Here is a 23803-nt window from a genome sequence, read left to right as displayed (position 1 = left end):
GTGTGTGTATGTATGTGTGTGTGTATGTATGTGTGTGTGTGTGTGTGTGTGTGTGTGTGTGGTGTGTATGTGTGTGTGTGTTTGTGTGTGTGTATGTGTGTGTGTTTGTGTGTGTGTATGTATGTGTGTGTGTATGTATGTGTGTGTGTGTGTGTGTGTATGTGTGTTTGTGTAATGCAGGTTTTATTTTATTTTATTTTATCTTATTCTCTGCATGTCTGATACGGCGCACTGCAAGCTCCTTTAGCCTGAGTCCTGGTTCCTCGTATGCGGCGCCTCCCTGGCCGGTAGAGCTCGGTTCTGATTCTGTAAGAAGCACAAACGTTCAGGAGGCTCGAGTGCCTCCTACAGCTGTCAAACTCGTTGCTTAGCAACGGCGTCTCAGCTGAGCGATGCAGTGTTTGTGAGAAACCCGCGATATTTTGGCGAAATATCAGTTAGAACGCTTCTCAGCCAATCAGCTGGCGTGGACTACCTGCTGTATAATTAATAGTAAATACAGTTTTAACAACATACTGTAATATTCTTAACCCCTGATGTTCACGCCAGCCTCCAGTAGAGGGCAGTGAGTTTAAGTGCGCCTCGCATCAAAGAAGAAGAAGAGGAAGAAGCGTGAAAGCCGTTGCAGTGTTTTTCTCCTGTGTAAACACAGCGCTGGAGCCTGAAATGGCTACAAACCCGTCTGGTTTGACCTGATACTGGGCTTTCACACACGGTTTCTACAGCTTGAGTGCTCAGCGGTTTATTCTGGCCTTAGTAAATCCCCAAACTCGGCATGGTGAGTATTTGTAGACTTAGCTGGGTTCGGCAGACCGAGGCAGCGCCTTGTGCTCAGGCCACACCGCAGGTTCGCGTTAAAATCACATACAGCGCATTTCTGCAGCTGCGCTGCTCCGCCGACTTGTCTGGTCACACTGTTCCTGCTGAACCCCTAAACGGCGACCTTCGGGGTCATTTGTGTTGCCCTGTCACTTGGCTGACGAAGAGTTTTGTAGCTGGAGGCGCGCCTGGCGGCGTCTTCAGGTCCGGTTCGGTTCGGTTTCCGATTCTGAGGTATAGATTCAGTTCAGTTCGGTGTCCTGGTCTTAAAAGTGTCTGGATTCTGCTGAGCTCCCAGTCTGTGTAGTGCACAGGTGGGTTTGGCTCAGATGCGCGTGCCATGCTATCAAAATAAGCCCCCAAAATGACAACACCCAGGATTGGTCTCTATGGGGGGGAAAATTGGGGCAAACAGGTCAGAAGTATAAAAAATCATGTTGTTTGCCTTTGAAAATCGCGGCTGTGTCACGCTGTAGTAAATAAAATTGTCCTGTACCGTATTCGTTTTGTCCCATTTAGGACGAAGCAGTTCTCCGCTGTGTGATAAATGAATGGTACTGGCGTAATCGCTGCTTTTGCGTCGTGTGATCAAAAAAGACAAAAATGTTCAAAACCTGATCTTCACTATGCGTGACTGGAACCCTTTGACTTTAGAGGCCGTTTAGCAGTTAAAATGGGAATAATGCTTTCTGCATGCTACATGCAAGGCCACATATTAGTGACATCACCAAAATATCTAAGTTTTGTTAAGTCTGGTGTTTAACATGGTAAAAAATGTGATGATTTGTGACAGCAGTAAACCTACTTGGATAGTAGTTGGAGTTGAGTAGACTTACTTTCATGGGACTTTTTTTCCGTGCTTGCTTGTTGTATATCACTGCTGTTGGAACAAAAAACGGATCTCCATTTTTATCGTTTTCCAGGTTTTTACATAATTTGAAAATGCCTTTTGTTCTTTATATTGTGTCAAGCTTTCATGATGAATGGGCCTAAAGAAGCCGCCGAAAATTGCTTAGAAATATGTCTGGTTCCATTGACTTGCATTAAAAGAAAAGTGTGTTTTGTCCTTCACCTGTAAAGTTACCATTTTGGAGATACGAGGTTTTGTTCCAACAGCAGCGACAGGCATAAATATAGTAGCAACAGGTGATGCAGCTAACCAGGAGCTGGCATACAGGGAAGAGGTGCACACCCTAGTTAAAGAAGATTGTTTTATGTTGCTGTTCCTCTAGTTAAAGCTATATGTGTATGTTTCATGTGTTTAATTGTGTCTGGGGGTGGGTTTGTTTGGTGGGTCACCAGGCTGCTGGGATGAGGCAGTCAGTGACCACCTCCCTTAGTTTAGTGTGGTGTGTGGGTCAATTCCTGGCTCTTTTCTTAATAACTAAGATCTGAATCTTCTGTTGACTGCTGTTACCATACAGTGCTGTGAAAAAGCCCCTCACTCAGTTTCTTCTATTTCTGCTAATTGGTCACATATACATGTTTCCGATCATCCAACACGAGAGAACACAAAGTGCCACTTTTAAATGATCCTTCTGTTTGTTAAAGATGAAGATTCATTGAAAACCTATATTACTCGTGTGAAAAAGTGATTGCCCCCTAGAGCTAATAACTGATTTAGCCAGTTATTGTGCCAGATGTTTCTGATAACTTGCAGTGAGTATTTTACAACGCTGTGGAGGAATTCTGGCCCACTCTTCAGAATTGTTATACTTTCAACACACATTTTACTTTACATTTTTGCAGAATGGTTTTTTGAGCATAAACTGCTTGTTTAAGGTCTCGCCACAGAATCTCAATGGGATTCAAGTCAGGACTTTGACTCGATCGCTCCACAACCTTAATTTTGTTCCTCTTGAGACATTCAAAGGTAGACTTGCTTATGTGCTTCGAATCATTGTCCTGCTGCATTGCCCAAATGCGCTTGAGCTTTAGGTCACAAACTGATGGGCAGACATTCTCCTTCAGGATTTTCTGATACAGAGCAAAAATCATGGTTCCATCAGTTATGACATGTCATCCAGGTCCTGCAGGAGCAAAGCAGCCCCAGACCATCACACTACCTCCATCATGTTTGACTGTTGGTATGATGATCTTATGGTGGAATGTGGTCTTAGCTTTATGTCAAATGTAACGAGATCCATGCCTTCCTAAAAGTTCCGTCTGTGATTCGTCAGTCCACAGAATATTATCTGAACGATTTGGGATCATCTAGATGTTTTTTTGGCAAACACAAGACACGCCTTTGTGTTATTTTTGGTCAGCAGTGCTTTGTGCCTTGCAACTCTCCCATGTATACCATTTTTGCCCAGTGTCTTTCTCAGTTTACTACTATTCCAAGTTTTCTCTGTTTGTGGATAATGACTTTCACTGTGGTTCACTGGAGTCCCACATCCTCACCAATGGCTTTGTAACCCTTTAATGGTAGATTTGGTAGATTTGAATGACTTTGTTTTACATCTGTATTTGAATCACTTTAAATTGTGACACTATGTGCTGCTTTTTGAGACCTTCTATCCTGCTTCACATTGCCAGACAGACTCTGTTTAAGTGATGTTTAGATTCACACACACACACACACACACACACACACACACACACACACACACACACACACACACACACACACAAAAATATGAATTGATGCATAAGCCCCGCCCTCTCCCCACCAACTTTACTCTAGTAAGATGAACCTAGATGCCCAGTTTTGAAACACTTAACAGTTGTGTTCGCAAAAGACAGCAAACAAGAAACAATTCAGAGATCCTGAAGTTCGATAGTTAAAAGTTTTGAAACACTTTTAAATTTTTAAAATTTAAATAATCTTTTTTTTTTTTTTTTTGAGTTTCCAAAACCATCTTGAAATGGTTGTTTGTATACAGCTTGTTTTGTGGTGTATTAATATGACATTTTACAGTGTACTACACAAAGGAGTATGGCACAAATATCTGTTAGAATATTTTCTGTTATTCTGTAACCTTTGTTTGCTATTTCTCCACTAACAGAGGGAGCTAGCACCATGAACAGCATGACCATCCATTAGTCTTACTTCTCGGTTATTCTTACTTGGTTCCTTTTTGTTTTACTCATTTCCCACTAGGAGAGGGAGAATCCAGCTTTCCGTCCACGAGACAATGAGGGCAGCATAAACCAGAACGCTCCACTATATTGCATTTGTCGCAAACCAGATATCAACTGCTTCATGATGTGAGAATTTGTTTGCATTTAAACTGGACTGACTTGCTAAAGTGTAACAGGTGACATACATTATGGCACTAACTCATTTGCTCTTTTTGTACAGAGGTTGTGACAACTGCAATGAGTGGTTTCATGGTGACTGCATTAAGATTTCAGAGAAGACAGCGAAAACAATCAGGGTTTGGTACTGTGAACGATGTCGCAGTGAGTATCTTGTATTAGATCTTTTATTTCACCCTGACCACTTGTGCAGTTAAAATGGGTCAGTTGCTTAGCTTTTATAATCTCCTGTTCCAGGTAAAGATGATTCTTTGGAGGTTAAGTTTCGTCCCAAGAAGAGCAGAGAGAAAGATGCAGAGGCAGATGGAGTGGATTCACAAGCTGACACTGACACACCCGATTTTAAGACTGGCCGGCGTGGGTCACGGGTAAACTAACTGTACCAAAACTGCTTAAAGCCACTGCTTGAAGGAAGGACTTACCTTTTTTCCCCTTTATCCTAACATAGTAAATCAGTTTTGCACTGAAGCTATGAGACTAATATAGTGCTGTTTTTCTACTGCATATTGAAACATAAGAACTGAAATCCCAAATGGTTCCAGTGATACTAATTCATTTTTCCACTTTTTGAGAGACAAAACCAGTAAAAAAAATTGATGATCAACAATTTTATTGTCTATTTGGTAATTTCTTGCTACTGTGTAATTTGGCTCATTATCTGCTTTGCTTGCTAGTTGTATTTGGCTGACATGAAACTGTATACGGCGCTGTGCTCACACACACAAAGCTAAGTTTACACAGAATCAAGCAAAGCTTACATTTTTCTCTGGTGAGAGTGAAAATGAGTGAAAATTTAAAAAGATAGCAAGTAACATCAACACGCCATTCTAATTTCACACCATTCTAGTGCACTTATTGGTAATATAATAGTTCTTGGTGTTGTAATTTTTTAAAATTAACATCGCACCACTTTACCTGAAAATATGAATATACATCGTCTAGAAGATGAAGAATATTTAAACCCTTCATTTTGTCAAGCATGTGGTTGGTTTCAGCCGGTACTGCGTCTGTTTTTGCACGTTCAGACTGAGAAATCTGAAAGAAATCAGAGTAAGAGTTCACATGCACTGAGAAATCTGATTTAGTCCCTTTATCGGATTTCTTAATTTCTAGACCTTAGTCCAATCTAAAGAAATCAGAGTATGCTGTTTACATGACCATTTGAATAATCAGATACCTGCAGTAATCAAATTATGATCGGATTGTTGAGCGCATGTAAGCACATTCATTGTCTACTACTACTACTACCAGTGGTCAATGGAAAAAGCACAGTTCCATTTTTATGGTGCCCAGGGCTCCAATACTTTGTGCAGTGGAAAAACACCCATAGACCTTGATTACTTTTAGATTTATTCCCCATTTGGCTCCAGTGCAAAACACAAGAAGCAAACCCTGAATACTGATTATGAATGAAGACACCTATGGAGTAGCTGCGGTATTTAACATTTTTGATCAGGCACATTTGAGCTTATGTGTATTGAATGTGCCTGCAGGTGAAGCGGTCTGCACGTATGTGTGGGGAGTGTGAGGCCTGCAGGCGAACAGAGGACTGCGCTCAGTGTGATTTCTGCAAGGACATGAAAAAGTTTGGCGGCCCAAATAAGATCAGGCAGAAGTGTCGGCTAAGGCAGTGTGAAGTCCGGGCTCGGGTGAGTGTGCTGCTGAATTTTAAACACACCTCGGCCAGTTTCACACCTATGTGTTCACAAATAATGATGTCAGTTTTACTGTGCATCACATGTCACTTAGTGCATTAACCCATCATTTTTAATTTTTTACATTTTCATCACAGTAAAATTAATGTTTAACTGGTGTTCCATCTGTATTTGGATACCAGCCCAGTTTAGAATAGAATAGAAAAGCCCATTGGTGGACTTTGGAACAGTTTTCATCCTTGGTGCTGTTTTTAAATCCAAGATCAGAGCACATTTCTGTCAATTGTCTTTTATTAACTTTTGAATGGTTTTTGCTGGTTGAGGATTGTGTGTGGTGGTAGTGTTAATGCATTTTTATATGTAAAAAGGATTTAATTCATTGTAAAGCACTTTGTTTTTAAATGTGCTATATAAACAAAACATATTTACTTACTATGGCTACTGCTGTGGTATAGTGTAGTGGGTAACACCTCTGCCTTCTACACTGTAGACTGGGGTTCAATCCCCCACCAGGGCAAGTACCCTACACTATACCAATAAGAATCCTTGGGCAAGACTCCTAATTCCACCTTGGCCTCCCTGTGTAAAATAATCAGATTGTAAGTCGCTCTGGATAAGAGTGTCTGCCAGCTGCCGTAAATGTGAGACACTTTGTTTAGATTCATTTGAATGTGAGCTGAAATACTGTGTTTGTTTGTTTGATTGATTGTGCTGCAGAAAATGCTACGGGTGAAGGATGAGGAGTACTCTGCGTCTAAAAGCCCACACATGCCCCAGAGAGACTGCCCTCTATCAGATGAGTTCAGTGAGGATGAGCTGGAGCTTTATGAGCAGTACCGTGCTGGCAGATACGGAGACCATGTACGCACATACAACCACAACATTGTATAGATTAAGTTATCACTAAAGGCACAAAACTGTGCCTTTAAAGGCTTAATATGTGTTTTTCACCTAATCTTTACTTCAGAATTCTTACACTTATGAATTACTATGTCTGCAGCAACATTGATGGAACATTACTAGGTAGCTGTTTTTCTCTACAGAATTACAGCCTAATGCTGAGTTTATATGTTGGAGTTGAATATATTTTCCGTGCCTTATAGTTGCAGACAACTAACAGCGGCTTTGCAGCCTTGGAAATGTTGCCATGGTGACAGTATCACTAGTGAAAATCAATGATTATCAGAGGAGAGTTGTAGTAATTTTGATTATATTTACTCTTGATAAAAACTCTTGATAGAATGATCTGCTGACCGCTTGAGTTTGCTGCAGTTGGCAGTGGCAGATTTTTTTTCTTCGCTGTTCCATTGTAAGCAATGAAATATCTGGCTTGCCATCGACTTTTGTATGCGAGCTAACAGGCAGAAATGTAGTTCCATGTAAAACTTGTCTAAGGTTTGACAGACATGGTGTGTGTGTGTGTGTATCTTCTATTAGAGCTGGAATAGCGATGAAGATGATGGTACGTGCCTTGACCCTGCCATGCGGAAGAGAGCTGTGAAAGTCAAACATGTGAAGAGGAGGGAGAAGCGATCTGAGAAAAAGGTTAATTACCTACACAAATTTAGACACCATCAAAATCGAGCAGCCTGTATGCATGTCAGCACAAAGAGGTGAGTTTAGACACCATAGATAGCACAGAATAGTGCTTGTTAACTGACAAAAGAAACTGCATTAAGGTCATTTAAAGCTGTAATTACAAAAAATGTGACTACTTTTTTTTAAAAACTAATGCTAATGTTAATAACTGCTAATGTTAATAACAAATAAAAGCAATTTCTGTCATGAGGGAATGTTTTTTCGAAAAATCTAATTTACACAATTTTACATTTACCTCAAGTGTAGTTGATCAGCCAAGACATGTTTGGTGTCCAAATTTTGTTGCTTTCATTTAGAAGCTACGTGGCTAATTGAAAGTCTATGATTACCCAAAAAACATCATGCAAGCGTGTCTATGCTAGATGTTATGTTCCAGATTTCTGTTAATGAATAATTTTAACTTTTAATAATCTTCTTTTTTTAACTGATTACATATGTTTTAGTAAAAGTTACAACAGAAATGTCTAATATAATCTAGTATCAGCATGCCTGTGTGTCCATCTAGTAATCCATCTAGTAATCTAGTGGCCTGTGTGATGGTCGTGCAGGGGAAGGGGAGTCAGAATTTGACACACCTTTTTACTAAAATGGCTGCTAATTTCATTCAGCTACTTTAGTTTTGTGCACTTTTATACTTAACACTAAGTCATACTGTTACATTAAAGTCTGAGTGACTTAAGAAGACCCGGATGGGGTTAAAGACAAGTTTTGAAGATGTATTTACTGAAAAGATTTCGGTGACTATTGAGTTGTAGTATTTCTTTAGCAACGTTAGCCTCATAGCTACTGTAGTAAATTGAAGGAGCAAAATTTGAACACCAAACATGTAACATGCCTCAGTTTCCATTCTCTGTTTCATTCTCTGCTCCTCTTCCATAACTTCTCAACGTTTCATTTCATTCTGTATCTTCTATCAGAAAGAGGAGAATAAGCCCCGTAAGCACAAACCAAAGCAGAAGCACCGGGACAAGGTGAGGCACAGTGAGCGGACTGAAGCTCGAGACAGCGGGGGGACCAGACAGTGCCTCGGGCCGAGCTGTGTGGAAGCGGCGCGTCCCAACTCCAAATACTGCTCTGATGACTGTGGCATGAAGCTTGCCGCCAAGTAAGGCTGACGTTATCATTATAAATGTGCAATATGCAGTAATCAGTATGTATACATGTGTATGCATAGTAATATGTGCATAATAATACTGACATAAAAACCATCTTAAGATTCATTTTCATCTTTCTCTGTGTCCCATCAGTCGCATCTATGAAATCCTCCCTCAGCGCATCCAACAGTGGCAGCAGAGCCCCTGTATTGCCGAGGAACAGGGCAAGAAGCTTCTGGAACGCATCCGGCGTGAGCAACAGTCAGCCCGCCTAAGGCTCACTGAGATGGAGAAGCGTTTTCACGAGTTGGAAGGCATCATCGCCAAGGCCAAACAGCAAGTTGTAGATCATGATGAAGAGGTCAGAGAGCATCATGATGTCAACCATAACTAATTGCTGGTTTATAGTCCTGCCTGAAGGAATAGCACATTGATAGGAGCCATGTTTGGTTTGTAGAGGAAGTCCTAGTGTAGGATCTGTGAAAGCATTTTTCTGAGTGTTGACTCAGTGTTGGCCCCTGCAGGTGAATGAGGGAGATGATGATACAGACCTACAAATTTTCTGCGTCTCCTGCAGTCATCCAGTCAACCCCAAGGTGGCGCTGCGTCATATGGAGAGATGCTATGCCAAGGTGAACTGAACTGTTCCCGGTCATTCCTAACTGTGCTATATATTATGTGTTCCTTATGAAGACTTATATACCTGTTTGCAGTAATAACTTGACGTCTTGATTTATTCTAATTGTAAATCTTTCTTTTTTTTTTTTTTTGAACAGTATGAGAGTCAGACATCATTTGGTTCCATGTATCCCACACGCATAGAAGGGTAAGTGAACATGAACAGCTTGGTATCAATCCAGGTGAAGGTGTATCTTCAGAAATCCTAGTCATACAATGTCAAGGAGTTAGTGCTCTCCTGCAAGCGTGTTTAGCTGCTCAGCAACATGTGGCGAGAAGCACTGGCAGGCTAAATGGACATAGAAAGTGAATTTTATATAAGAATGTTTACGCCTGGCCGTTTTATGTGACTCATTTCTGGATTGCAACTTGTTAAGATTTTAATCACCTTCCTCTGTGCTTGGTAATCAAATGTGTCTCTGTTTGGTTGGACTGCTGCATGTCACTTCAGATCTGTTTTAAATGCATCTGGGGTGCATTTACACTTGCATTTTTATGTGGATAATCTCAGTCCAGATGTAATCCTGATGCTTGAGACGCATGAAACAACCAGGTGTAAACGGAGTCTAAGGCCTTGTTTGGATATCCAGCCCAAATCCGATTTTTCAGCATATCTGATTTGAGCAGGACAGATTTTATACAGTCTAAATAGCAAAAAAGCTATTTCCCATCAGAGCCACAGATTTTCGTTGAAACTTGACAAAATGGCTCTTCTTAACATTCAGGTTGCCGACCAGTGGTTCTAAAAAGACCGGTACAAAGAAAGTCTGATTTGGCCTGCAGTGTGAACAAAACCTAAGATGGTGGTTTTTACTTGTTTAAGTCAATAATATAAAATCAACCCTTTGTGGATCACTTGGTTTTTGCAGTGCTACGAGGTTGTTCTGTGATGTATACAATCCTCAGAGCAAAACATACTGTAAGAGGCTTCAGGTTCTCTGTCCCGAACACTCTCGAGATCCAAAGGTAAGTTTGTTGTGTGAATTTTCTGCTCAATTGATCAACAAAGCATTATTACTTACAGACATTTTTCTTTGATTACTACCTTACTAATAGAGACTTGTTGTTGATCTGTGGGTTTGCAGGTTCCAGCAGACGAGGTGTGTGGCTGCCCTCTGGTTCGTGATGTCTTTGAGCCCACAGGGGAATACTGCAGAGTGTCCAAGCGCAAGTGCAACAAACACTACTGCTGGGAGAAGCTCCGCAGAGCAGAAGTGGATCTGGAGAGAGTTAGAGTGGTTAGTGTGCTCTAAAGTCATCTCAAATTCTCATCATATGCCATCGTTTCAAAGTTAGAATGTTTTCAGGGATATAAAATCAAGTTTTTCCCAGATACATATGTAAAATGATTTTGAATGTGATGCTAGTTTTGTGCAAATTTTGTAGGTTTGAAGTTTAGGAATTAGTCACCGTCACTTCATTAAATTATTTAATACCACGTTTCCCATGATGTATCTCTCTCCTAGTGGTACAAGTTGGACGAGTTGTTTGAACAGGAGCGAAACGTCCGCACGGCAATGACTAATCGCGCTGGCCTGCTGGCTCTCATGCTGCATCAGACCATTCAACATGACCCACATGCCACAGATCTGCGTTCTGGCAAGGACAGATAGCCACTGAGGTCTGCTTTGCCTTTTCATAGGTGCTAATGTACTAGTAAATGTTTAAATAATATTGGTAACAGTAAGAAATTAAAAAAAAAACCTGCACAGAAAATTCTCTATCTTTTAAAAACAATTCTGGAAAGTTTTAAACTCAAAGGTCCCTTTTGCTTTTCATTCTAATGTTTTATTAATAAGTGACCAAACAACACAAGTAACAGTAGTTTTTTCTTTAATTCCAAGTTCAGTGACTAAAGTTTCTCATTTTATTCTAAGACTGACAGCTTTGGATTTACATGGATGTTTTTGTAAATAATCATTAGAAATAGCCGACTGGCTTTGGAGGTGGTTCTTAATAGCACTATGGAGTTCTACATATATGCATTAATTCATCTCATGATATTTTCCTACCATTTTTAATAACTTTTTGAGATTAAAAATAAGGTCTTGTTTGGAGGAAGGAAGTTACAGCTATGCTAACTTAGTCATATGATTACTGCTAGCTTAGCTATGTGACTATGAGCAATATGAAATAAAGGTTTATCTTATGCTTTTTGCTGGTTGGGTGTTTTTATGTCCAACATGTTTTTTTCCCCCTTTTTCCCATCTAATTCCTTTAAAATTCCTGTAATATACTACATATAAGGTTTGTTGTTGTTTGCAAAGTAATTTTTGCCCATTCTTGATGTGAATTGTCTTCTCCTGTGCAGCACTGGGCCTCATTCACCAACTCTTCTTAAGGTGAAATTTCTTCTTAAAACCCTCTCACGCAGTTTTTATGAAGATTCTGATGTTAACCAGTGTTTTCTTATTTGCAATTTGTTCTTAGGTAAGAACAGAATCTACACACACTCAAGAGCACAAAGATGCAAACAATTCCGTGTTTTAAGAACACATCATAAATCTCAGGTAGACTTTTTGATGAAAGACTCTTAGGACATTTCTGAAGAGCAAACTTGAGAAAAGACTTGGGAAGATCTTGGCAAATGAGGCCCATTGTTTGCGTTTTATTCAGAAGTACTAATACTTGTGCACTACTTTTCCTGAAGGCTCCATTAGCCCCAGTGAAATTGGTCACAGGGTGCGGAGCTCAACAACTGTTCAGAAATGCACTTCAGATGAAAGCAGATATCAGCTGAAGAGCCACTGCTATGCTGTCACGCAGTCTCTGCTACATTTATCGTTAACTTTGAACAGATATGCTAGCAGAGAAAACTATGCTAACGGTGCCGCTTTGAGTTTCATTTACTATTTACTATTAACTGTATGTTCGTCTTGGTCAATGACCGATTCTGTGTACGTAATTTACAAATGTATTATGTGTGTCATCCAAATTAAATTCTACTTTGTTTGATGTGTATGTGTCTAATAAACTTGCCAAAAGTTGTGTCACTCGCTAACAGTATCCTGTTAAAAGCTACACTGCATTTACCAGAAACAGTCATTGCATTATACATACATTAAGTCTTATTTAGTGGTAATAGTATCATCATGCACACCTTACCTCTAGGTTGTCTAAATGTTTTAGTAAACAGCATGTAATTAAAATAGAGGATGAAAGTGTTGATTGTAGACATCATGCCTTTAGCTTTGTTCAGTAGCACTTGTTGCTAGCACTTAGTAAAATTAAGTGTAGCAACACTATAAAGTAGTGCTGGAATACATTCACTATATTTCCAAAAATATTCGCTTGTCTGCCTTCACATACATATGAACTTGTGTGACATCCCATTCTTAATCCATAGGGTTTAGTATGATGTTGGCCCACCCTTTGCAGCTAGAACAGCTTCAACTCTTCTGGGAAGGCTTTCAACAAGGGTTAGGAGTGTGTTTATGGGAATTTCTGACCATTCTTCCAGAAGCACATGTGTGAGGTCAGATGTTGGAGGAGAAGGCCTGGCTCACATTCTCTGGCTCTAATTCATCCAAAGGTGTTCTGTCGGGTTGAGGTCAGGACTCTGTGCAGGCCAGTCAAATTCTAACACACCAAACTCGCTCATCCATGTCTTTATGGACCTGCTTTGTGCACTGGTGTGGAGTCATGTTGGAACAGGAAGGGGCCATCCTCAAACTGTTCCCACAAAGCTGGGAACATGAAATTGTCCAAAATCTCTTGGCCTGCTGAAGCATTAAGGAGTTCCTTTCACTGGAACTAAGCAGCCGAGCCCAAATCCTGAAAAACAACCCCACACCATTATCCCTCCTCCACCAAACTTTACACTTGGCACAATGCAGTCAGACAAGTACCGTTCTCCTGGCAACCGCCAAACCCAGACTCGTCCATCGGATTGGCAGACGGAGAAGCGTGATTCGTCCCTTCAGAGAACACTGCTCTAGAGTCCAGTGGCGGAGCTTTACACCACTGCATTCGATACTTTGCATTGCACTTGGTGGTGTAAGGCTTGGATGCAGCTGTTCAGCCATGAAAACCCATTCCATGTAGCTCTCTACGCTGTTCTTGAGTTAATCTGAAGGCCACATGAAGTTTGGAGGTCTGTAACGATTGACTGCAGAAACGATGCATTGATGAAGGAATGCACTGTTTTCTTATGAAGTCCAGTAAGAAAAGTATTACAGTGATCAACTCTGCTTGTATAACAAACCCATGAACAAGTTTACCTGAGTCGCTCTGAGATAGAAAATAATAACAATAATTTTGCAAGCTGGATAGGATTGTGCCACGAGCCTGACTTGGCCCACGGGCCTTGTGTTTGGCACATGGGGAATAGACCATCCGGTAGAGACAAAGCCTGCCAAAGTTTATATGCTCACACTGTGCGAAAACACTGTGCTACATGAAAAACAGCCCTGCAGACAATTTCCAATAAAGCTGTTTTCATTCAAAACAACACACTTCGCGTCCGAGTCCCAAAAACATTGGGGCTGCATCCAGAGCCGCACACTGCCGTACTAAATAGTCTGTTAAAAAGAGTACATCCTCAGTAGAAGTCCATTCGTTAGTGTAGCATGTGTAGTGCAGTAGCTTAGCTAAATCTCACATGGCTCTCTGCTCTCTATATAGCGGAATCAAAACTGTGCCTCCTCCTCTCCTGCACCCAAACAGTACCTAATATGTCTAATAAATAGTGATTTGGGATTCAGCCGTTGTGTACAACTCCATACTGGACAGACGTCTGATTAGTTTTGAAGCTGGGAACTTAGGGCGCACTACAGGAAGGAAGGCCGTGTGAGAGTCGGCCATTCAGAAACTGCTACAGCACTTAATTTAAAAAACACTGTAATCCACAGAACATAGAAACCATTGAGTGTTTCTGTTGGTTGCTGATGGTTTTGTAATGTGTTTTTTAAAATTAATTAATTAATTAAATTTTAAATTAATTTAATTAATAATTCTTTTTAATAGGGTTGATATCACCGAGTAGAGCCTGTATGTCAAGCGTAAGGCCCGCAGGCCAGATCCGGCCCTGGAGATTATTATGGTTTTACATTAATATTAGCCCATTTCACAGTGAACTGCACTACAATCCCCAACATGCATTGCAAAAATTTGCACTGACAACCCCCTCCGTCAACAACAACCTATGGGACAGCAGTTTTCTACCCAGTTCCACACATCATATCATCCAACATCAACACTGAACGCTCAGTAGCTCAGAAATTGATCCCAAGAATGAATGAACTTGCCACAGAAAGTATGGCAGGTGTCTAGGTCAAGCACAGAAGTAGGTTTAAATGCTGCGGACATCTGAAGAGATTTAACAGTTATCTGGATCTAATATAGTCTAAATAAGTATTCCCATGGAATATTTGAAGGTTTATTACAATTGACTATTTTGTGGTTGACGTTTTGATGTATTAGCATATACAGTCTGAGCTTTCTGGCTCAGAGATTTGTTGTTTTTTTTTTAATAAGGCCCTTTTAGTGGATGAGACCTCTGGGTCCTAATGGTTTAACAAGTGACCAATGATCTCCTAGTGGGATCTAAAGTTGTTCTACAGGAAACTTCCTTTAAACCCTTTTAAGCTGGGACCACATCTGTACTCACAGTTCTATTCAAACAGAGTAAAGTCAGCGTTCACTGGCTTCGGCACTGCAAGGGTCGACTTCTTTGCCTTTGTTTAGGCGTGTTCAGCTGTGCTGAGCTTGTGGTTGTTGATTGTGTGGTTTCAGGTGCAACTTGGAGAAATCGGTTTGTGAGATCTGCTCAAACTGTGAGACAAAGCGTCAAAAGTTCCTATCAGAAATCCTTCCAGTCGTCCGACTGCTCGATTGGACCTCGATCCGGCCGTTAATTGGACACAGAGGCGTATACCCTGGAATGACGGTCACCCTTCTGGTTACCCCAGTTATGGAAAGTGAATCCATCCCCAGTAAAGCATCAGTTATGCCTTGTGGCGTAAATCTGCCATCAGGGTCGTCACCCATCCGCTATAAGAATGTGATGATGCTACATTAATGATTAGTGTATCGTACTGTGATTGGCTAGTTTCGCTGAGTAAACCTGCGCTGGGTCCTTCAGCAGTGCTGCTCCGTCAGTTACATTAGCTACTACAAAATTTAGTCAGCTCTTAAAAAAGGGTTCTTCAAGGGTTCTTTGGTAAAGAAAGTTGACTTATAACTACGAACCTTGCAAAGCCACTCTTTCCATGCTTAAATATCTCACTGCTTGGTGAAAGGTTCTTCAGATTGGTTGAGAATGTATTGTGTATGCTTCTATGTAGCACATTTTTGAGAGGTTTTCAAGAAGCACCAACATGGTTCTGCTATTGTGATGATGTCAAGCTTGTAACAACAGCAGAACCCTTTTTTGATGCTATATAGAATCGTTTTTAAAAAAGTTCTATGTAGAACCATATACAACACGCACCATTGCACTCTGCAAAGAACCACATAAGCAAGGAAAGGGTTCTTTGAGTGTTCATGGTTCTATACAGAACCATTTTCCTTACTAATGAACCCTGGATGTACCATCTTTTTAAGAGCGTAGAATCTATTCATGCTAATTTCTTCCTACAGTTGTGACTACATGCATGGGTTGTGGGTTCTCTTATACAGTGCTGGGCTTTCTGATCATTAGGCTCATGCTTAACCTGTAGTGACGGCAGCCTAAATGAATAACTTCTATACTCTTAAGAAAGACAGTTCTTTAAGGTTCTTTAGTAAAGAAAATGGTTCTACAGAGAACCATGAACACTCAAAGAACCTGTTGTATGATTAAAGAGTTTTTGCGTCATGAAAGCGTTCTTCAGATTGATGGAGAATGTGCTGGAGATGGTTCAATATAGAACCTTTTTGAAAAGGGTTCTATATAGCACCCAAAAGGGTTCGTCTATTGTTACGTTCTCAAGCTTGTAACAATAGAAGAAACCTTTTGGTTGCTATATAGAACCCTTTTCAAAAAGGTCCTACACTCTTCAAAAAAGATGGTGCCTCGAGGGTTCTTCAGTAAAGAAAATGGTTGTATATAGAACCTAAAGACCCTTTTACATGCTTAAAGCGTTCTTTGCATGGTAAAAGCGTTCTTCAGACTGATGGAGAATGTGTTGTATATGGTTCTATATAGAATGTTTTTTTTAATGCTATTCTATAGCACAAAAAAGGGTCCTGCTGCTGTTACAAGCTTGACATCGTCACAATAGCAGAACCCTTTTCAAAACGTGCTACATGGAACCATATACAACACATTCTCGATCAATCTCGAGAACCCTTTCACCAGGCAAACAACCATTTTAAGCAGACAGAAGTTGAATGGTTCATGGCTCTAAGTCAACTTTTCTTTACCAGAGAACTCTTGAAGAACCATCATTTTTCTAAAGTGACAGTTGACTAATTTTGGATAGTTAACCTAATCTGACCATCGAATAGCAGCTAACCTAGCCTGTATAGTCAAGCCTTCGGTGATTAGTCTTCCCTGGCAGATCTAGACCTGCTGGAGTCTCTGCTGCTCTGTTATACTGTCATCTGTGGTCAGCCACTCTTCTTTCCTTTCTTCGCTGAGCTGAACATCTGCCCATCTTGTGCGTCTGATGCTGTTGCCTCTTCTGCCTTGATCTGGTGCCGCTGCTCACCAGCCTTCAGGACCGCCTTGCCCACCACTGAGCTTCTTGCTATACAGTGCTGTGCAGTCCTCACCCTCAGATCTTCTCTTGTCCCACTTTGTACTATAATACTTCATACTAATAACGTTTGCTCTCCGGTGTCGACCGTAGGAGGATGGGTTCCCCTTCTGAGTCTTGGTTCCTCTCAATGTTTCTTCCTCTTTAGGGAGTCTTTCCTTGCCACCGTCGCTGCTGGCGACGCTCATGGGGGCTCGGACCCGGATTTTCTTTTCTTTTCTCTCTGTAGTACTGATTGTCCTGTAAAGCTGCTTTGTGACAACACCTGTTGTAAAAAGCGCTGTATAAATAAACTTTGCTTGCTTGCTACCTAGCTGACGGAACAGCGCCGCCGCAGGACCCAGCGCTCATTAACGCGCCCGATTGTTTGGCAACTTAGCCAATCACAGCAAGATATGCTAATTACCAGCGTAGCGTCATCGCAGCGTAGCGTTAGGACTGATCGGCAATGCGCCGCAGACGGTTTAACACAGAGCAGCTGGAAAAGGGCTCTGCTGTTACAAGCTTGACAATAGAAGAACCCTTTTGGGTGCCGTATAGAACCGTTCTCAAAAAGGTTCTATATAAAGAAGCATCTAAGCACATTCTCCATCGATCTGAAGACGCGTTTCATGATGCAAACAACGTGTTAACCATGCAAAGGGTTCTCTGGGTGCTGGTGGTCCTTCATAGTTCAAAAGTGGTCTAGTTTGTTCTCGGCAGTCGTTTGGACCGACACTTCATCCACGGACCGACCGAGTAACGCAGAGAACACGAGAATGCTGACACAGCGGCGCTGTTACTTATTGATCAACTAACAACTAACTTATTGATCAACTTGATCAGTTCTAGCTACGACCCCTGATGCGGCTTGGCCTCCCACTTGTCCCAGCCGAAACCGGGCCCGATCATACGTTCAGACCGGGCTCAGATCGCCGTGTGCGTGGGGAGCTGGTGTGTGTGTGTTTAACTAGTTCTACACCCCCGCGCTGTCAGTCCAGCCGACGCTCATTCCACAGTTCGTGCCCCAGCTGCGCGCTGTGACGCACTGTGGCGAGTCGTAGTATCATTTTAATCGTTTTTCTTATCAAAGCCCGCCGCTAAGAGCGCGAGGAGGAGTGAAGTGAAGTGTGCGCTCATAATTCAGGATCGTACACTGTCCACACTGCAGCGTGACCCCCAATCAGCGCTGGGGGTGGGGGGCCTTCCTAACGGCCCCCCCAGCGGTTTGTAATTTACCGTGGATTTGTAGCTACTCAACTTCCTCCGACGCTCTGCACATGCTCAGTAGCGCGCGGAAAGTATCGCTAATCGAAGGCACTCGCGACGCGAAGGGGCAGCAGAGCGGCAGGAGCGACTGCGCGAGGCGCCGTGTGCTGCTTTGGGCGGTAAGAGCTTTCACGCTACGTTTAACGGATGTTTCTAGAGAGATTCCGTGACGGTTACAGCTCGCTCGGTTCTGTTAAATCAGCGCGCGCGCGCTCTCGGTTAGAATTCAAATTCGAATTAAAACTCGAAATGACCGTTATGATGAATAACGGGGGGGACGGGACGGCGAGGCTGGCTGGCTGGCTGGCTGTTTTTGGCGGCGGCGGCGGCGGCGGCGGCGGCGGCAGCAGCGTGGAGCGACCCGATGCTGATTCAAAGCGAGTGCGGGAGGGAGGAGGGGCGGCACGGACGGGGGGCTATGGCGTCAGATATGGGCCAAAAGGCTCCTCAGCCGTGCCGTCCCCCTTGCTGCTCGTGATAAATGGCTAAATAAAGTCGGGCACCGGCGCTATCTTAGTTTTGCGACCGCGTACCGCCAATAATGTAGCGCCCCTAATAAACTCGCGAATCCGCGCTGCAGTTCACAAAGCTGAACTTCGCCCCTTGTAGGAATTGTCCGTTCCACCTTAAATTTAAGGTGGAACTGATCATTCCAATAAGTTGGAAGTTGGCTTTCAATAAGTTCTGATGAGTATATGCCAACGTTATAATATAACGTTACCCCTATAAGTTGGAAGTTTTGGTTCTTATGGGGATTTTCTGTTCCACCTTAAATGGTGCAGGCGCCAGAATGGAACTGCTGCATCGTTTAAGGTGGAACGGACAGTTGCATTAGGAAGCCAACTTCAGTTTTGTAAACTGGGATTTTTGTATCTGTAATTCGTGCACAAGCTCGAGATTCGGATTAAAGCGACCCAGAAGGGCTCCACTTTCTCTTTTCATGTGTTCAGCCGGTTTGAAGGATGTTTTTGAGCGATTTATTCCCAGGATTGTTTTACTTCTACCTGTAAAACACACAGTCTGTCTACAGGAGCTGGCAGCCTGCTTATTCTGCTGTGCTTCTTCGCCTGGCCGGTCCGGCGCTTGGACTTCTTGCTGTGTTGTTGTTGTTGTTGTTGTTGTCGTTAGCAAGTCGCCGCTCCGCTCAGAGGGCCGTGCTAGCCGGTTCTGGAAAGTGGCTGTTTTTAGTTTGAACACGTTTTATTTCTGTGTTGTGAACGGGCGGCGTTACTGGGACTTTAACGAGGCTGCCTCCATTGTCAGTGGGCGAATCTGAACTTTCTAACTTCATTTAAATTCATCGTAAAGACTCTTCTTTGCTGCCCAGTTTGCTTAGCAGATGAGCTAGCTTAGAGGGGAATTCCACCGATTTTTCAAAAACTGTGCATAATTTACTGATTAAGGTGTAAACACAGTCACCCAGAGTGGTTTGGTGCGAAGAGAAAGTTTCCTAGAGAAACTTGGCGAGTCAGAATTGCTTACAGTGGCGGTGATAGGAACCAGACGTCCACCTCTAAAAGCTCCATTGCTGAAAGTTACATCTGAAATGCTTATGAATACTCAATCTGATGTCTGAGGCATTGCTTTTTTTAATGCTAGTTTTGTAGTTACAGTTTTGGCCTAAAATGTATTTTGAATTTATTAATTTAATCCAGCCATGGTGGAGGGATACATGAAAGGTGTGGTTTTTTTTTTGGGTTTTTTTTAATGGCAAATAGTCCCCAAAGAAAACAAAGATTTTCCACTAATTTATCATCAGTATTTACATATAAAAAAACTCAGATGACACACGTAGGTTCACTGGTGGTTTTGGATAGTAACATGAAGTGGCTTTGTGTTGTAGACATTGTGATGTCTGGTTCCTGTCATCACCGCTGCAAAGAAGTCAGCAAGTTTCTCTGACGAACCATTTGATATCAAACAACTCTCGATGGCTTTGTACATCTCAACCAATGAATTATGCAGAGATTTTGAAAAATCGGTGAAATTCCCCTTTGACTAGGTCTGGGCATTTGTATTTGTTCACAACAAGCCATTTTACACGAGTGGCAGATGGTGCTCTGCCGACTTGATAAAAACCCAGTTGCGTGTGAGCTGGTATCATTTATAAATTCACTGCAACAAGCATCCCTAAACTCTGGGTATCACTCCTAGAGATTATGGTTTTATGGTCATGCATGGCCTGATATGGGGCATGCCAAAAGGTTGCTCCAAAGTGCAGGTTTTAAATTATTTTAATGATCTTTTGACACTTTATAGGGTCATAAATATATTGAAAAACTGTGCAGATGCAAAATTTAGCTAAACCTTAGGGAATCCACCCCAAGACCTGTTTGGTAAAAGGCTATCATCATTATTGCTCTGTTGCTCAGGCACACCAAAGGCCACAGAATCTTAATCTGGCCCTGCTGTCATGACGTGATCTTCAAACAAATCCATTTCAACTGCTGCATGGTCCCTGAAGGGGTCAGAGAGTATTTTTGCATAATATTTCCCTTAAGTATTTGGTAGTTCACTGGACAATGAGCAGAGAGAGGATTACAAAAGGCTAACCTGTAGTATAAACCCTGAAGTGTCTGCTCACTCTAATTAGTGAACATAAGTACTTGGATGACTTGTATCTCCATAGAAAATAGAATGTTGACGTTCTGGAGCAGCTGTTTATGAGCTTAAGGTCACCATGCCCAATGCCAAGTGTCTGCTAGAGGAGTGTAAAGCCCTCCCAGCGTCGGGCTGTGGAACTGCGTTCTCTGGAGTGATGAAGCTCCATCCAGTATCCAAACATGGGATTAGCATGTGTTTAAAAGCTTATGGGTATGTAGTGCATTTCTCAACAAATGCGTGAACAAAACTTGAAGGAAGGTTGTGAGCTTTGTCTAAGATACTCACCATGCTTGTGTTCATTTGCATAAATGACATTTAACTTAAAGATTGCGTGCTTATTTGTGTAATGTTAGCATGGCTGCTGTGAGGTTAGCTGTAGCCGTCATGGTCACAATAATCTTTCTTATTGTTCTGCTAGAAGATATTTTAATGTGACTAGACTCCTGTTCATAGAGTGGTAGTTCAGCGAAAAGTCAGATGAACACACATTTCCTCTCCTCCCAGATGTAGTCAGCCAAAAAAAGCTCGGTATCAAACGTTTAGTTTAGCGCTGGAGCAGCTAGGCTAATGTAGCTAACAGTTAATGGAAGCCTAAACTCCTTTAGTCAGCTCTTGCACAATCAGTACAACTGTTAAGTAAAGTCAGAGACTTGCTTAAGTTTCTGTCCACGCTGTATGACTTGCTGTTGGCTTTACAAATAGACCAGAATACGTGTCCAGTCTAAATACAGCAGTAGCCGTCTTGAAGCTTAAATTGCTGTTGTCTGTTTTCTCTAGACTAAACTGATGCTGCTGTTGTTGTGGCCTGGCTAGGCAGTTTTTTTGCTGCCCATAACCTATTAATTACATTTTCAGTGACCTAAAGTATTTAACTATTAAATATTATAAACATATCTGTGTTGTAGGAGCAAAACTTTACCTCCAAAATGGTAACTTTACAGGAGAAGGAAAAAACATGCTTTACTTTTAATGTAAGTCAATGGAACCAGGATGTTTTTACAGCTCATTTTGAGCCGCTTGTTTTAGTCCATTCATAGGTAAATTTGCACACAATGTCGAGGGCAACAGGGATTTTCAAATTATGTCTAAAACTGAAAAACTTAAAAAATGGAGATACGAGGTTTTCTTCCGACAACAGCGATATGCTCTCGGTACAGCAGAGCTGCTGTAAATCTTTCCCTGTCGCTACTGTCTAAGCCATACAGACAAGCTAACCTGTTAGTCAGACTAAGTGTTTAGATGCAGATAAATCATTATTACAATATCCATCCATCCATTTTCTAAGCCGCTTCTCCGTCATAAACACTATTTTTAATAAAACATTAGTTTTATAGCTACAAAGCTACTGCAGAACGGGCCTAGTGACATCCCCCAATTTGGTTACCGCCAATCTAAATGTAACATGTATGAATAAAGGCTAAACAAATGATTAAGACTCACGAGCTGGAATAGTTAGACTGAATAATATCTGCTGTAGAATATTTGACCATTTCCAAATTTCTTTTTGTGCAATAAATAATCTGCTTAGTGTACATTTCATTAAAAAAACAAAACCTTTCCAAGCTCTCAGATGCAGGTTGTGCCATGATGCTAAATGTGCATGGTTCTCCTCATTGGATGATTTGGAAATTGACTGTCCCATCATTCATTTACTGATTAAGCTAGTTATTTGTTAGGCTAATTATTTTCTTCACATGGATATGTTTAAATAATCTGCAGTGTCGCTTCTCTCCACCCTCATTATTATTTGTCAGATCTGTGCACCTAGTGGTTTTTGCCGTGGCTGGCTTCCTCACATCTAGTGCATTGCCATAGTAATGGCGCTGCATTGCAGATATCGAGATGGAGGCCGTTTTTATTGGCCTCCCTGTTCACTCTGCTCGGCTCACTGGAATACCATCGCCATGGCAACCGCTCGTGGTTTTATGTTTTTTTTTTTTTTTTCCCTTTTTTCTTTTTTCTTTTTTTTTTTTTTTCTTTCCCTCCTCCCTCTAAAAATTCTCCATCACGTTCCAGTCGAGCGTGTTGTGCTAGCCTCAGGCCTCAGGCTGTTGAAAGGGATTTCTTTCAGAGGAGGATTTTTTTTATTGCCTATTGCTTCCTAGCTTAGATTGAGTATTAGCTATTAATTGGCTTAGGTTTGATTGACTTTTAACAGATGCTCAACTGAAGCAGTTTGTTTTTTGTTTTTAGCAGAGTAATTGGGAGCAAAGAGAATTTCTTCTTCTTTTTCTCCATAGTTTTTTCTTGTCATTTGACTCAAGCATGCATTTAACTGCTGTGTGGTGAATGTTTGTGTAATCATAGTTAGACCAGTGTTTACTAGACTAGTACAGGTCTCTAATGCAATACTGGATTAAATTAGAAACATAAGTGACTAGACCAGCAGAATCTTTGATTTTGGCAGTTTAATTACTAAGTTTTATAAATATTTTATATTTATAATATATATTATATAAATAAATAAATAAATAAATATAGTGTGTTTTATATTTTTCATACCATAGCATGGCATTCATTCTTCAGCTTCGCAGTAATTGTTAAGAAGTATAATTTGGATCTACTCAAACCACTTTGACTTTTCCCAGCAGCTTAAAATGAAAGCAACCTCTGTTTCACACGGACTGAACTCCACAGTGGATAAAAGGATGTGAGTCCCTCCCATCTTCACTTTTCCTGGGATGAGTCCAGCTCCACTGGCTTGTGAACGTGACAGTGATGGATGAAATGATGGAGGAGTCAAGGGGGCAGACGGTGAGTGGACAGGAGACCAATCCTGGTTTGTTGGACGACGTGGTCCAAGTCAGTGTTGACACAGACGGGATTGTCGTGGAATTAGAGGATGCTGAGGATGACCCACCTCCCGATTGGCTGGAACCATTGGAGGAGGACTATGTTGAGGATGGCAAAGAAGGCATGGAGAGTGAAAAGAGCACTCAAACAAGAGCCAAAAGGGGAGGATGGTATGTATCGAAGCTTTTATCTTCATTCTTTATATTGTATTTGTATGCCTTTTGTTTACGTCACCCTGTTTATGTTGCAGCTATGGTCAGTGATCTGTCACGACTGATGGATGGACTGTATCCATGTTATTTCTCATTCTTGCAGTTGACTGTACTTTTCACCTTGTCCAGACTCATTAGCACTTGTAGTAGGTCAGCACAAA

The 23803-nt window shown here is 41.5% G+C and overlaps 2 protein-coding genes across 4 annotated transcripts in view; both read left to right on the top strand.

Annotated features, from left to right (window-relative positions):
* Positions 1-586: 586 nt before the first annotated feature.
* cxxc1a (CXXC finger protein 1a) lies at positions 587-12099 on the top strand. Its single transcript, XM_017719443.2, has 14 exons — positions 587-778; positions 3923-4029; positions 4124-4224; positions 4318-4448; positions 5574-5729; positions 6453-6596; positions 7173-7280; positions 8252-8439; positions 8582-8789; positions 8953-9060; positions 9205-9254; positions 9976-10072; positions 10192-10344; positions 10573-12099. The coding sequence occupies exons 1-14, from the start codon at positions 776-778 to the stop codon at positions 10717-10719; spliced, it is 1701 nt and encodes a 566-aa protein (XP_017574932.1). The 5' UTR covers positions 587-775; the 3' UTR covers positions 10720-12099.
* Positions 12100-18057: 5958 nt separating this feature from the next.
* mbd1a (methyl-CpG binding domain protein 1a) overlaps positions 18058-23803 on the top strand; it is a 29261-nt gene continuing 23515 nt past the window's right edge. Inside the window, exons 1-2 of one of the 3 annotated variants that reach the window (XM_037535760.1) lie at positions 18058-18152; positions 23229-23600. In XM_037535760.1, coding sequence (XP_037391657.1) covers positions 23356-23600 — 245 coding nt within the window. In that variant the 5' untranslated portion in view covers positions 18058-18152; positions 23229-23355. Of the gene's footprint in view, positions 18153-23156; positions 23601-23803 lie in introns of those variants that run through there. The other 2 variants (XM_017719444.2, XM_037535761.1) reach the window with 2 other exon arrangements.

The sequence above is a fragment of the Pygocentrus nattereri genome, chromosome 28 (genome assembly GCF_015220715.1).
Source record: "Pygocentrus nattereri isolate fPygNat1 chromosome 28, fPygNat1.pri, whole genome shotgun sequence".
Classification (NCBI taxonomy): Eukaryota; Metazoa; Chordata; class Actinopteri; order Characiformes; family Serrasalmidae; genus Pygocentrus; species Pygocentrus nattereri.
Note: the sequence above shows the minus strand (reverse complement) of the source record. Positions and strands in the feature narration are given on the sequence as shown.